Source organism: Ixodes scapularis, unplaced genomic scaffold, assembly GCF_016920785.2.
Source record: "Ixodes scapularis isolate PalLabHiFi unplaced genomic scaffold, ASM1692078v2 PGA_scaffold3__209_contigs__length_174095766, whole genome shotgun sequence".
Taxonomy (NCBI): domain Eukaryota; kingdom Metazoa; phylum Arthropoda; class Arachnida; order Ixodida; family Ixodidae; genus Ixodes; species Ixodes scapularis.
The window spans coordinates 156,403,481-156,417,401 of record NW_024609868.1 but is presented as its reverse complement, the minus strand read 5'-3'; the positions used below and the strand labels follow the sequence as shown (position 1 = coordinate 156,417,401).

The window sequence follows — 13,921 nt, the reverse complement described above, 5'->3', positions numbered from 1 at the left end:
CTACACGTGCTAAACTGAGAAGTATGCTACTGCCATGTTTTTTTCAGTTTTGTAACCCTTTATTTCCTCAGACCAAAAATTTTTCTTCAGCTTGGTTCAGATGCCCAATACATCCATGGAATATTGCGTCCAGAAATTTCTATTTTGCGTTGTGTGTATGTTTGGGGGGGAGGGGGGCGGAGTTTACTTTGCTGGTCCATTTGGTAGACAGGACGTTGTGAGAAAGAGAAGTGTAGATAAAATACAACTGTAAGTTTTATTATGAAAACGTTTTAATACGGGACTGATGAAAAAATTTGAATATGAAACAATATGACGTCCTGTCTTCCTCTTTCTTGTTACTTTCTGTAACCTAGTCTTGTGACTTAGAATCATATACTACTACATAAGATTCAATGACATGTAAGGTACTGCAGCTCCTTAAACCCTTAAAAGACACATGCGAAGGAAAAAAAAAACATTTTTTTTGAAACAGCCTTGATGGAAAAATATTGTTTTAGAACAAATTTACAAGGAAAAAATACAATTTTTAGAGCTATATTTATGGCGCAAAACGAATTTGTACTTGGCGCCCGTGAGAGCCGTCGCTGGTCACGTGTTAGACCTGTGCACCGCCGCGCTGTGTCGCCGAAGCCGCGGAGACACGCTGCCGCCGCATGCTGAGCACTGTGCGCTGCCGCTCCAATGCATTTCTCCACGGCGGCGCCGCCGCCGCCGTGCAAGTTTGTGTGCTCTGGGGTGCCGCCGCTGTCGTCTTAACGGTGCACAGGTTTATCACGTCTGCTTGCGCTTTTTCGGGAGCTTCCTTTGGGCACTAAAAGTAACTTATGAATATTTGTTTTTTGTTGCACTTCAAACGAAGATGAATAAGTAACTTTTCGAGACCATACGAAGCATCCTAAAAAGTGCAAGTACCATGTGACAAATAGCGGCCAATCACGTGATAAATTAGGGCCACTTCTCCGCGGTGCCCGCGGGTGCCAACTACAAATTCGTTTAGCGCCGTAAATATAGCTCTAAATATTTTTCTTTTATGTTGTAAATTTGTTTTATGACTTCCTTTTCCTAACCCGGCTGTCTAAAAAAAAAGTTTGTTTCCTTTGCATGTGTCCTTTAACAGTTTTAAACGAAGCCTAGCTCTTCCCCCTAGAGCCGTTCCCTAGGCGTTTAGGAGGAGTTTAGCACGTCCACGCTTCCTACCTTTCCCCTTGGCTGTTTTGGACGTCCCAGGCCCGCTCCGAGCTTAGTTTGCGGTGCAGCTGAGAGATGGCAGCACGCATTTTTTTATTGTACACGTTTTAAGGATGGCGACCGATTGTGGAGGCACGTGCGGTCCAAGCCGCAAAGGCTTTAAAAAAGGAAAAAAAGAAATTTAGGATGAAAAACTGTATCACAAAAACCGGTTAAGTGGTTAAGGTGAATATTGTGTGACATCATTATGCAGTTTCCTTGTTTCTTCGACAGTATTTAATTGGATACGAAACACACCTTCATGACGTACAGGCAACGTCAACAAAAATGTTAAGTGAGTGCAGACTCCGCAGTCCATCTATGGCTGATTTACACGACGTGCTAATCCGCGGATGGGTTTATCACGTGACAAGACGTCCATGGAACGTTAGTCCCCCAAGCGCATTCACACAAGAGGAGACGAGCAGGCGACAGCGAGGACATACTGTACCTATTCGCAGCCTCGCAATTTTGCAAAACGCCACCATCGCAGTGTGGCACTGTTTTCCAAGAGCAGAAGTGATGTTTGCGACTAGGATCACGGTGCTATCATGAAAAGGAATCGTTGTGTGCCGCTGTTACATACCAAGTGGGCCAAAACATAGTGGCAGGCTTATAGCGAAGTGTCACTTACTTCACTAACGACATGACACGAGTATGATCCTGCTTCAGGAGGCTTCAGCATCATAGCGATGAAGTCCTGGGGTCGCGGAGAGGCATTTGGAAATGCCTTTACACACTGTTCGCTTGTGCACCACTCGTCAGCTCAAGCCACAAGAAAGGTCTTGCTGGATGAAAAGCTGGGTGGATCTGCTGGAAAGATTGCAGCATGCTAGGCGAGTTTTGACAAGATTCTTGACACCGACCCAGAGGAGTACCAGAACCTGTGGCGTCTCAGCCGGGCAAAGTTCTTGCAGCTTCTTTCACGCATGGAGATTTAAGAGTGGCGCGACAAAACGATGATCCACTCTCTTTTTTTGGCTGATTTGAAAACAAAAATATTCGTGAGCTGTTGCTACTCTACCATAAAAACGCTTTTCCAGTTACTCACTTGCCAAAAATCTGCCATTAAGAAGGCGCTCTGCCCTTTCAGTATGGGTGTCCGCGGACGAGGGACAAATCGCAGGAATAGCCTATATGATGGTAACTTGACAAATGGTGCACGGATGCAAATTGCAATTCGATGTATCGTGTGAATTTGCCATTATTTGGCAATTATTCTAATATGATCAGTTGATCCTAATTAAGAAAGAAAAATTGTTCTCTGAAACAATGTAATGAAAGGAGGTTTTTATAAATAATGCCTGCTCATGATGGAAAAGGCTTGGTGGAACAGAGACTTTCCATAGATCAGATATTATGAATTGCAGGCGTATGCTTACTTGAGAGAAGAGTAAAAGTACAGGCAAGGGTGGTGAAGTGCGTACATAACTATACCTGAGACACCGGAAGAAGGACGCGAAAAAGAGAACAACAAACAAAACACGTCTCAACCACAGCTGCATTTTTTTACTTGTTAGTCGGTGGGTTGACTTTCGCAAGTGTGGGAGCGTTGAGGGCAGTTCTTTTTTCGCCCTTGCTGACAATCTGTGGGTGTGACTTGGTGTGAGGGTTCTTGGCATTGACTGCGGTTGACCCCTTTAAGATGGTGTGGTTTTAGTATGAACCAGCAGCTGTGTTCGAGACATTATGTGTGTCGTCCTTTTTGTATCCTCCTTCTTCCTTCTTACGTTGTCTCAGATTTAGTTATATATGCTTAATCCATGCTCAAAGTGAAGACATGGGCTTGTGCTGGCATTGCCAACCTTGTTTGTATGGTCTATGAAAAGTGCTTAATGACTGTGGTTAAGAGAGAGGAGTTTTTGCTTTCAAGCACAGCATGGGGTGAATGGAAAAGTGTCCTCACAAACAATGAATTCTCCGGGTTACCCACTCAGTCTAAAGAAAGGATGTAGGATGAGCATTTTGAAATCTTTAGGATTTGCCAAGGGATGAAACAAATTAAATGCACAGAAAAGTAGGGGGAGGAGAATGGCACAAATATTTTGGGGCTTGTGTTCTTACATTTGAATTTTTTGTGCAGGAAGCAGTAAGGCCCGTTCACACTCTTGCAATCGAGTACGACCGTGAGAGACTAGACCGGTTTTCAAGCCTCTTGCGATCTCTTAGGACCAGCTGCGCTCCGGCGCATCCCGTCCTAAGAACTCGCAAAAGGCTTAAAAACCGGTCTGGTCTCTCTCAGTCTTACTGGGTCACAAGAGTGTGAACGGCACTTTACTGAAACAGCACTTCAGTCCTGGGGGCAATAAGTCATTGCTAGTCAATACCTGATTCCACTGATGCATATCAGGCAAACACCTCTTAAAGGACCTCTGAAAAAAAAATTTTTTTTTGAGCAGTCTGATAAGGACACTTGTGTCAAAAAATAAATTTTATGCAAAATAATTAATTTTCTAGAGCAATATTGACGGCGGGAGATTTATTTTAAATTCTGCGCGCAAGGTCCATGACATCCCGGAATGGTCATTCGCTCTCGTCACCTCAACACGAAGGCGAAGCTGATCTCCTTCTCCTCTACTCGCTCGAAGTGCCCCGAGGAAACAGGTGGAAAGGAGGTGACTACCGACTAAATTGCGCCTCGCGCCGTCACTATTGCTTTGACCAATTCTTTTTTTCACGTAAAATTAATTACTTGACACGCGTGTCCCAATCTGACTGTTTAAAAAAAACATTTTGTTTTTCTTTTCAGGGGCCCTTTACTGAAACAACTTTGCTCTCATTGTTCTAATTTAACACTATTGTGGGAAATGACTCTCAGGAAGCATGAACTGCAAAATTCGCACGTCAAAAAGGATTGGTAATTTTTAACAAGATGTTTTGTCTCTTCCAGTTGTACCAAAAAGTGCATAAGGGGTGGACGTTACTTAACCATCGTTTCAATCCTGGGGACATGGAGTCATTGCTAACCAGGGCCGGCCACTGCTAGCCAAAGCAAGAATTCATAGGTGCATATCAAGTTAGTACTTTTTTCTGGTATTTATTTTTTGATTTCAACGAGACAACCTTGAAATGCAGAACAGAAATTCTCTCAGAATATACGTAGTTTCTAATTTCCAGATAATTAAGCTGATCTCTCTGAAGTCCCAAATCAAAAGCACAGGCTGTAACCTATTTTTGCCGAACATCTTGCAGTTTTGTTGGTTTGCTTTTCATAATGAACGATTCAACTCCGCTGGTGCAAGGGCATCGATAGATTTCTGGAACCATTCAACACAGATGGAGCACCTTATCTGGCGTGTGGCTTGTTAAATGGATACTGAACCGAAATTTGAATTTCGCGAAATAAGGCTCTAGAAGCGTTGAACAGGACCCTACGAACTCCAAAACATTACTCGTGCATCGATATCTCAAACAGATCGCTGCACTTTTGGAAAAGAAGGGCACGATCAAGCGAGGTCTTTGACGTAACTGTCCTCCGTGGAAATTGAAAATGAGGGGAAGCGGCCTCGCTTCTCTCCTCCTCGCTTCGGTTCACCAGCTTGACACGGGACGTAGCGAGGAGGAGAGGGAATAAGAATCGTGACGTGCCTTGTCTCGTCGGCCTCCTCGGCCGGGCACTTTTTTTCTAAAAATATGGCGATCCGTTAGAGATATCACTGTATGAGTGATGTTTTTGGGTTTTACACCGTCCCGCCTATATGTCCAGCCTTGTTTTGTGAGTTCAAAATTTCGGTTCAGTATCCGTTTAACCTGGAAGTGTATGTCCTATGCCTGCCAGGTGCTGGGCATGTTGAGTTTGCGATCCTTTACCCTTACTCCGAGTGCAGCAACTATACTCTGTGTTTCACGATAACTTGACGAGCTGTGGAGGCTGCGGCCTTCCCGACCCAATAAGAGCGTCGAAGCAAGGCACGTGACAGCAACGCCATGGTTGAGGTCGCTGTCCAATCGCTTGGTTGAGATTGCTGTCGAATCGTTTTTATGAATCGCCTACAATTGCTGAAAAAGTAGGTCCCGTAAACAATTCCGGTAAAGTGTAAACCATTGGAATCTATATGGAGATCCCACTGCATCGCAAAAATTAGAACCCGCGAATTATTTCAAAACTTCAGCTTCGACGTTAATTGCGAAATATGGAGCCCGCGAAAAATAAGTCTACAGTAAGCACAAATAAAGTTATTTCCTTATGAATTCCAGGATTTGAGTGTTTCTGGCTTACATATGTCTAGTCTAAACTAAAAATTGTGCTTAATGGACTGCAGGGATGATTTACTTAACTAAAAATTCCTGTTCATGAATAGAATAATTTTTTAATTATACTATACTAAGATGATGTGACTACACTTCCATTAAAGGAGTAGGGAAACGAAATTTCAGCGCTCATTTTCTAGCTTTAATGTGTTGCATGTTGCACCCTAACCTCAAAAACACCAGTCTTCCGTTGAAAAGCACAAGAAAACTAATTTTAAAGCTAAATAAACGACTTTCAATGCGCACCTGGTGGATGCATGCTGTTATGATCGGCCACCCAGAGAGCAGGTTCGGCTTCCTGGCAGCGCCATCGACCACCCATCGACTGACCAGAGTCTCGGGCTCGGCATTCTGGCGTCGCCGAACATGCCGACCGACGCGGCGTGGGTGGGGTGCAGCTTCCGAGCGACGCCGAGCGGGCCACCCGGCACAGCGGGAGCTGACCCCCCTGACACCCCGCTGAGAAACAGAGGCCCGCTTCCTCGGCCTTCGGACCGTGTGCTAACGGACGATGGAGACAAGTGGAGACGTTTGGGTCTCGGAGTATGATCGGGAGAGCTGCCTGTTCCTGCGTTCTTGTGGGAAACGGGACGAGAGGGATGCTTGGACCGGAGTGTGACCACGTGGGAGGTCCGCGTCCCGGGAGACTGCAGAGACGTCCCGTGGTGACGAAAGTTGTATGCTATGTAGGTTGACGAAAGTTGTATGTTATGTATTTTCCGTCATGCGGTGATGTATTGCCTTAATAAATGTTTGTGATTGTTTTCAACATGTGAAAGTTGCAGAAGGTAAATGATTTTAAATATTAGGTCAGTCATAAAAATTAAGTCAATGGACCCTTTTCCAACGTCAGTGCGAACGCCTGCCCGCCATTGCTTGCTCTCATACTCTGAGCATATACTGAAAGCGAGCCCTGCGTCAGCGTTCAGCGAGAACTCAGATCCAGTCACGCACTTCGTGAGCAAGCAGTGCTGACCGCCATTGTTGCTTGATGGACTTTTGAAAAGGGTTTACTGACTAGATAGATACTGTAGAAACTATTTTACGAGAACATGTAATGTTACTGTCGGTTTTGTTTACATTACTTTCAGACGCCCGTCGGAGGTGCGTCAGCCTGTGACCAACAGGGAAAGCAGATGCAGCTCGCCTCAAAGAATTGCATCATTAACATGCACGAGCTGCTTCAAAGCCTGAGACTGGAAGACTAATAAAGTAGCCTGCGGGTGGAATGCATGTTCACAATTTCTCGAAGTTCGAGCATTTCTCTGTGCATGCACTTTCTGCTATCTTGCATAGGCTTTAAAAGGAAAGTGTTTCCCTGCTGAACTTCATGTTTCACTGATGAGTGAACCATGTGGTTCATACGATCGATATACACCAATACGCGGCCCTGACGTCACGTCGCTATGGTGGCGCTGCTACTGTTAGGGCGCATGTGCAGACGCTTTACGTCACGTGAATGTCGTTCTTGCGCACACGCAGTGCCCGCACCTCGTGTGGAAACTGAATTTGCCCCCACCTCGTGAGGGCTTGTTGGTAAATAGTGCGTTGGCCTATAGATCATATCAACGATTTAAACTGTATGAACAATATCATCCATAACAACCATATAGACCATACAAACCATATGGACCGTACGAACCATGTGGACCATACAAACCGTACCAACCCGTATCAACCATATGACCCGTACCAACCGTATGACCCATATGACCCGTACCAACCATATGACCCGTACCAACCGTATGACCCGTATCCCATAAGGCTATATGAAGACCCGTATGGAAAATTCATATGGTTTTTTTCAGTAGGGAACTCATATGACGGTATCTTGTACGAATGGCAGTACTTTTTCGAAAATATGAGCATGATTGAACAAAGCTTGCGACATCTGTATTCTCCCCTTCCGTTCTTTTTCGAAAAGGTGGCCATCCAGTTGAGATATTGCTGCATGAGTGATGTTTTGGGGTCTGTAGCATCCCACTGTGTGCTTCTGGTGCCTTATTTTTTAAGTCAAATTTCAGTACAGCACCCATTTAACTTTTAACTTTCTAACTCTAAACTAAAATAAATGTACCATACTTTCCAAACTATAGTGCACAAACTATATATGTCTAAAAGTTGATATTTTACACTGTACGGTCTATCTACAGGTGTGGACTCTACAATTTTTGTTTCAAGATTGTTCATTATTACAAAAATGGTTAGGTCAGATTGCCGTGTTTTGGATATTTTACGCTGGGATAAAGTAATGAAGACAACCTCTTACCATCAGTCTGTTCCCCAGGCTTTCGATATTTCGCATCTGACATGTTGTTTGCTTGGGATCCCGCAAGCAACCAACTTGGGTCAAGCTTAATCTTGAGGAGCTCTGTGATTGGCTGACGAGCGGATCACAGAAAGCCCCTGGAATTCATCCGCAGATATCCCTTTTGTGGAGTTCTCCAGCCTGAAGTTTTCCCTGAGGACTATACACCTTAGTGCGGAATATCTAAGAAAATACTTTTTCTTTTTATCCGAAATTTACCCTTGCGCATCATACACCGGATTGTATACTATAGTCTAGAAAATATGGTAGCTTATTTTAATGTTTTAAGCCCTAAACTAAAAGAAGTGTAGCTTGATTTTTATGCGACTTTAGGGTCCTAAACGAAAGTCGCATATTCAATGGAGCAAAAAGAATACACTCAAAACGGAAGGCATCTAGATTGTTCTTTTGTTCTAGTCATTTTATCAAGAACAATTGTGATTTACTGAGGTAATCTGTATTGATTTTGTTTTGTTTATTTTTTCTTATTTTTGCTAGCATCTTAAGCGTACGCTGTGATATTTAAAGAAAATATATTTGGTTATTTGTATGGAGGAAATAGCTGGTTAATTAGTTGTGCTCACATAATAGTTCAATAAATGATTATTCATTTAGTTTGGCTTTCATTGACTCAAACCCCCCCCCCATTTTTTCTCGATTTTTACTAGCACCTAGGCCTATATATGCTGTGATGTTTCATAGAATGCCTCAAGTATTGTATTTTGATATGTGTGTGGAGGACATACCTCCTTATTTTTTTGTGGTCACATAATACCTCAATAAATAGTAATTAATTTAGTTTTCCTTCCAGTTTTTTTTTCTCATTTTATAACAACTTTTATTTACTTGCAGCTTAATCACATGCTGTTTGTATGCAGCTGGTGCCACTAGCCATGCCTTGCGCGAAAGTGTAAACGTACTACGGCATACCAAGTATGACAACTAGTAACCACCTCATACGCAAGGCGAATGACCGACGAGCCAGAGCAGGATGCAAGGACCAAGTATCGGGATTGAACAAGCTAAGCTCCTTGTTGTTTATGTTTGTACCATACACTTTCCCACACTGCATAGTTTGCATGAGCAAGTGCTGATTAGGCATGTGATGCATATCACACTTCAGTGTTGGCAGTTTGACGATTCGACACTTTTAAGGACACATTGAGATTGGTGGCAGCCTCCTTTTTTAAAATGATGTTTGAGAATGTCTCCCACTGATCTATTCTAGTATACGAGTATTAAAACCATCGAGCAATTAATAAATTCAGAAGCTTTAGGAATGGAACAAATTCTGTGATATTTTTCTTTTATTTTCCTTTTAAATCTTGTGGGAAGTAAAACTTAAATCACGCAAGATTTTCCTGTAACTTCCGTTTGCACATAAGTTAAGCTTCACAGTGAAATATTACCTTTTCTGCCTTGCACATCTTACCTTCATTTTCGGAAAGTGCATCCATGCACAGCTGCTTCAAGTAGCATGTGTGACGATGCATTGCAGACATATCAAATAGTAAATCCAGTTTCTGTAACAAGGTCCTATGCTGGCATTGTACTTTTGCATCTCCTTAATTCATCACTTATCTGGTCTGCATACTTCGTGGTTTTCTGGTTGCCATACCTGGCATACCGAACCCAGTTTGACAGGTGCTGAGATGCAGGGTGATTCATTGTCATCGGAACAGATTCTTGTAAGATAAAACTTCTGTTTCATGCAAATTATCTTTTTACCGTTGAGTTATACTTGTCCTGGCAGACACTTTATACAGACAAGATGACAGCTAAAAGTGGACTTATTGCATAAAATCCATGAATTAGCTTTTTAGTTACTGGTTTGATGGCACCAGCACATAATGTGAAAATGGAGGCAGTCACCTTCTTAGGCCAGCTTATTTTTTTGTGAAATGAGCACTAAACTCAGAAAAAACGATTGAGAAAGATTCTTGCACACAAAACGGGTTGTGGGATACAATACCGCTGCCTTTCGTGAAATGATATTTTCTCTCTTTTTTGTCTGTGCGCTCATTTCAGGATTTATAAAAAAATTGTCTGGTTTAAGGAGGTGATTGTCTTCAATTTCGCAACAGCTGTCGAACCAGTGATTGAAAAAGTTAATCAACTAATTTTAAATAATAGTCCACTTTTAGTGCCAGCCTGCCTGTGCAAAGTGTAGGCTTGGCTAAGTGCTCATCTGTAACGAGATCCTGTGAGTAAATAAGATAAGTTTTGTTTTACAAAAGTCTATTTCGATTAGAATGAATCATCCTCGAGCACCTATTAAAATCAGAATCAGCACCCTTGGATTGGGGTTCATTGCTCCGTGCACCCTATACCACTTCAAACCCCTATAAGGTGCTGTGGCACAGGGGTGCTCGTTTGCACCCTCAAAGGGTGCTCGTCCTGGGGCAAGTGCTTTGCACCCCTAAGGAGTGTAAAAAAGTTTAGTGTGCGACGCACGTTTGTAACATTGACCGAGTACTCACATTAAGGCAAAGCGGGCTTCTGACGAGCCAGCGACAATACACAAATTGACACATCCCGGGAACCAGCAGCGACGGCGGCAGGACCCCCGAAGCGGTGGCAACTTTCTCTTGACGTGCCACGGACGTACTCAGTGAGAGGCGAACAAGAACGGAGGCAGCGGAGCTTGCGACGGTGTTTCCGCAACCCGTTTGCCTACCGCTCCGGTCGCCGGATGGGGCGGCCGCCAGAAGAAGCTTCTCCGCAGCAAACGGTGCCCGGACACGTGGATTCTGCTATCGAGACCTGGCTGCTCAAGATCGCTGTCACTCAATGCCCTTCGTAGACCGCTACGATACCGGGAACTCTACGCTCAAGGCCATCGGCTCGGAGGCGCATTAGCGGCTTCTTCGTTGCGGAGGGCATAGCGGAAGGGGGAAACGCGGTCTACGAAAACTCCCTAATTACCAGAAACGGAGCTCGCTCCAGGGAGAGGAGGTTTCTAGATTTCCCTGGGGCTGAACATTATTAGCTGGTCGCCGCAGTTCCCCTCGCGGAGCAAATGCCAAAGAACGAGAAAGCGCTCACAGGACAGCTGCCGGGCTTTGACGTAAAGCAACCTAGCTGCCCCCTTTCCCTTCTACGCAGGGGTGAGGATGTTAGCGGCCACAAAGGGCCTCGCGATCAAGGTTGATTTCCGTATTCCGACCGGAGCTAAAGAGTTTGCCGGGAGCACTCTCTCAACGTGCACTGGGCAAAAGTGCTCGTCGGTGTTTGCAGTTTTCTTCCTCCACGCTACCCGACAAAGGGACCGCGGCTCGTCGAGTCACTGCCTGGTGTCTCCGCGCTACGGCCGACAATTCACTATGAAATCGAACTGCGGGAGTTCTTTTTGGATACGGGGCATCGTTCTCTCCTTCATCCTGTGGTCCGGAGCAGTGGGCGATGGGACGGCCGCCGACGTGCCGGCGGGGGATGTGGGCTTCAACAAGACTTGGACGACGGAGGCCCCCGAGCCGAACGCCCTGGCCATATTGCGGGAGATGCTCCAGACCCTGATTGATCAGGCCTACGATTCGTCAGCCGAGAGGTTCCTCGGTGTCAAGTTGTCGCCGCAGTGCAGTCTCAAGCTGCTCAAGTTTGTGCACGCGCTGCGGAACTTCGAGCCCTGGACAATAAGACGTGAGTTCACACCACACGTCCTGCCGCGGACACTTGTGTGGCAAAACATGTTGGAACTGAAAAAAAAAAAATCGATGCTACTTTTTCGTTCAATTTTATTTTTCAGCGTAGAGAACGCAGAAGTTACTTTGAAGGTTTAATATGTAAACGTTTTTTGCCACAACCTTTCTGAACCGCACTTATTTCAACGAAACAACACATTTTTCTGAAGAAATATCAAATGGTGCAAGGGTTAGTACTGGGTTCGGTCACGATGACTGAATGATAAATTTCTAAATAAAGAGCGTTTTATATTTGATAAAACCAGAGTGTCGAACCGGAACTGAACCGAACCGAAAACCGGAACCGAACCGGTATTTTTTCCGGAACTGAACCCGAACCCGAACCGTTATATTGTTATCGCGATGAACCCGAAGCGGAACTGAACCGGAAAAAAATAACGGTTACCGGCTCATGTCAAAACGGTTCGGCCACGCGCTGTTGAAAATGAATGTGCTATCAATGCCATTTGTTTTTTAAGTGCCGTCAACTGACACACACCTCGCTTGCATATTTTTCTTCTCCAGTCAGTCTTAGGAATATAAACGCTGCATCCATGAATCTTGACAAACGCTGCATCCATGAATCTTGACATAGGAACCAGTATTGCGCTGGTCGCGGCTTGCACGGAAAAAAAAGAATTGGAAGGCTGTGCAAAAAAAAAAATCGGTCAAGGGATTTAATTTTCCTACAATCTCGTAAATCCTAAATGCTGATGTGTGCTCGTTTCATAACGCGTTTCTAGAACGCGCGAGTTCTTGAAGCTTGCTTCCATCGGAATGAGAAAAAAAAAGGCTGTGGAGTTTGATAATAATGCATCCGGTTTCGTATAGGCACTTAGAAGCTAACATATTTGTGAGACATCAAACTCTTCTATTTTAATATGTATCCTATTACGTCCTTCTGGCGTTGCGTTCGGGGAAGTGATTTTCATATTCCGTATCTTGTTTAATGAAAACTTCTTTAAGGGTCTAATTTGAGTTACCGAAGGCTAGTTCAAATAAAGATGCTTACACGCCGAGGTGGCGGGATAGTTAGCGAGTTCTACTTGTAAGTGGGTTTGTAAGGAGGTCGCGGATTTTAGAGCTACTGCGTCGGACCCAATTAGATGAAGTCCGAATGCGTAAGCGTCGGTGAGGTAACCTTTGAGTGCACGTAAAGAAACCATTCCTGGTAGAAATCCCTGAACCTTACACTAAGATGTATCCCGTTTCGTATGTGCTGATTTCAGATGTTTTATTTGTAATTTATTTTAATGTTCCAATTTGTCATTTATAATTTCCGAACCGGTTCGCGAACCGGTTCAGCGCCCCAAACCGGTTCGCGGATCGAATTAATCGAACCGGAACTGAACCGGAACAAAATAAATTTACCTGAACCTGAACCGGAACCGAACCCGTATTTTTTTCGGTTCGACACACTCGATAAAACATATGTTTTTAAAGCAGCAGGTAATAAAGCCCTGTATTTACTCACGTCGATTCAAGGTGCATTAATGTCTGCATGGAATTCGGCAACTATTACATCAGAGGTTTAAAACGTATCCACCGCACTATAATATTATATGACAGCATATTCTTGTTGGGTTTTAGAATTCTGAAAGTGTTAATGACAAGGAACTCCTCGATTTTGTCGTGCAAACCTTTACGAAAATAAGATTTATCGTGCTGCGCCCACTGGGCACGAGGTTGTGCACATAAGATGCTATCGCACCGCACTAGCAACTCTATAAATGACTGTACAGATAATACATAGGAAGAGTGCATGCAGTAGATGAGCAACTGTTTATTATGATGGACGATAGTAAAAAATAGTTAGCTTTAGTTCCTGAAATTTCTTTGCGATTGCCTAATTAAGAATAATTATAATTGTATGCTCATTAAAATAAACACATTGGCCTCTGTCATTTAGGTATCGTAAATATTACAATGGTTGGTTCTATGGACGTCTTCCGGTAGTAATGAATAAAACAATGCTGAACCCAAATAGTTCGCTAAATCTTTTTTTCAGAAATTTGGGCGTATGCAGAGCAGTGACACTTGTTTGAATATTCATACACAAAAACAAAAAAGAAACATAACTCAGGAGCAATGATAGTATGCGACTGACACGGGTAGTTTTCGCAGCTTATTAAAGAGTCAATATTTTATGAGCATGGAGGAAGGTAAATATAAGTTTTAAGATAAAATGAACCGAATTATTCGAGAAATCCTCATATAGATTAGAGTAGACGAGAATAAGCACTGAATATTTATTATGAATAAACATGATAAAACTACGTATGCTGATAACATCTACTCGTATACACTATAAATAAAACTGTTGACATGGTGAAGTAACTCAATGCGCACGTTTACCCCACATGACACTATGACTCCATGATTTTCCACATTTAAGGATCGAATTTCTGTGAAACTTATATTTACGGGTGCTTTTTTAGGTGACTGAAAATGT

The 13,921-nt window shown here is 43.6% G+C and overlaps 1 protein-coding gene across 1 annotated transcript in view; it reads left to right on the top strand.

The window, feature by feature from the left end:
* Nucleotides 1–10,902: 10,902 nt before the first annotated feature.
* Nucleotides 10,903–13,921, top strand: part of LOC115323999 (nose resistant to fluoxetine protein 6) — a 107,716-nt gene continuing 104,697 nt past the window's right edge. The window contains 1 exon segment of the mRNA XM_040211171.1: nt 10,903–11,428. Coding sequence (XP_040067105.1) covers nt 10,903–11,428 — 526 coding nt within the window.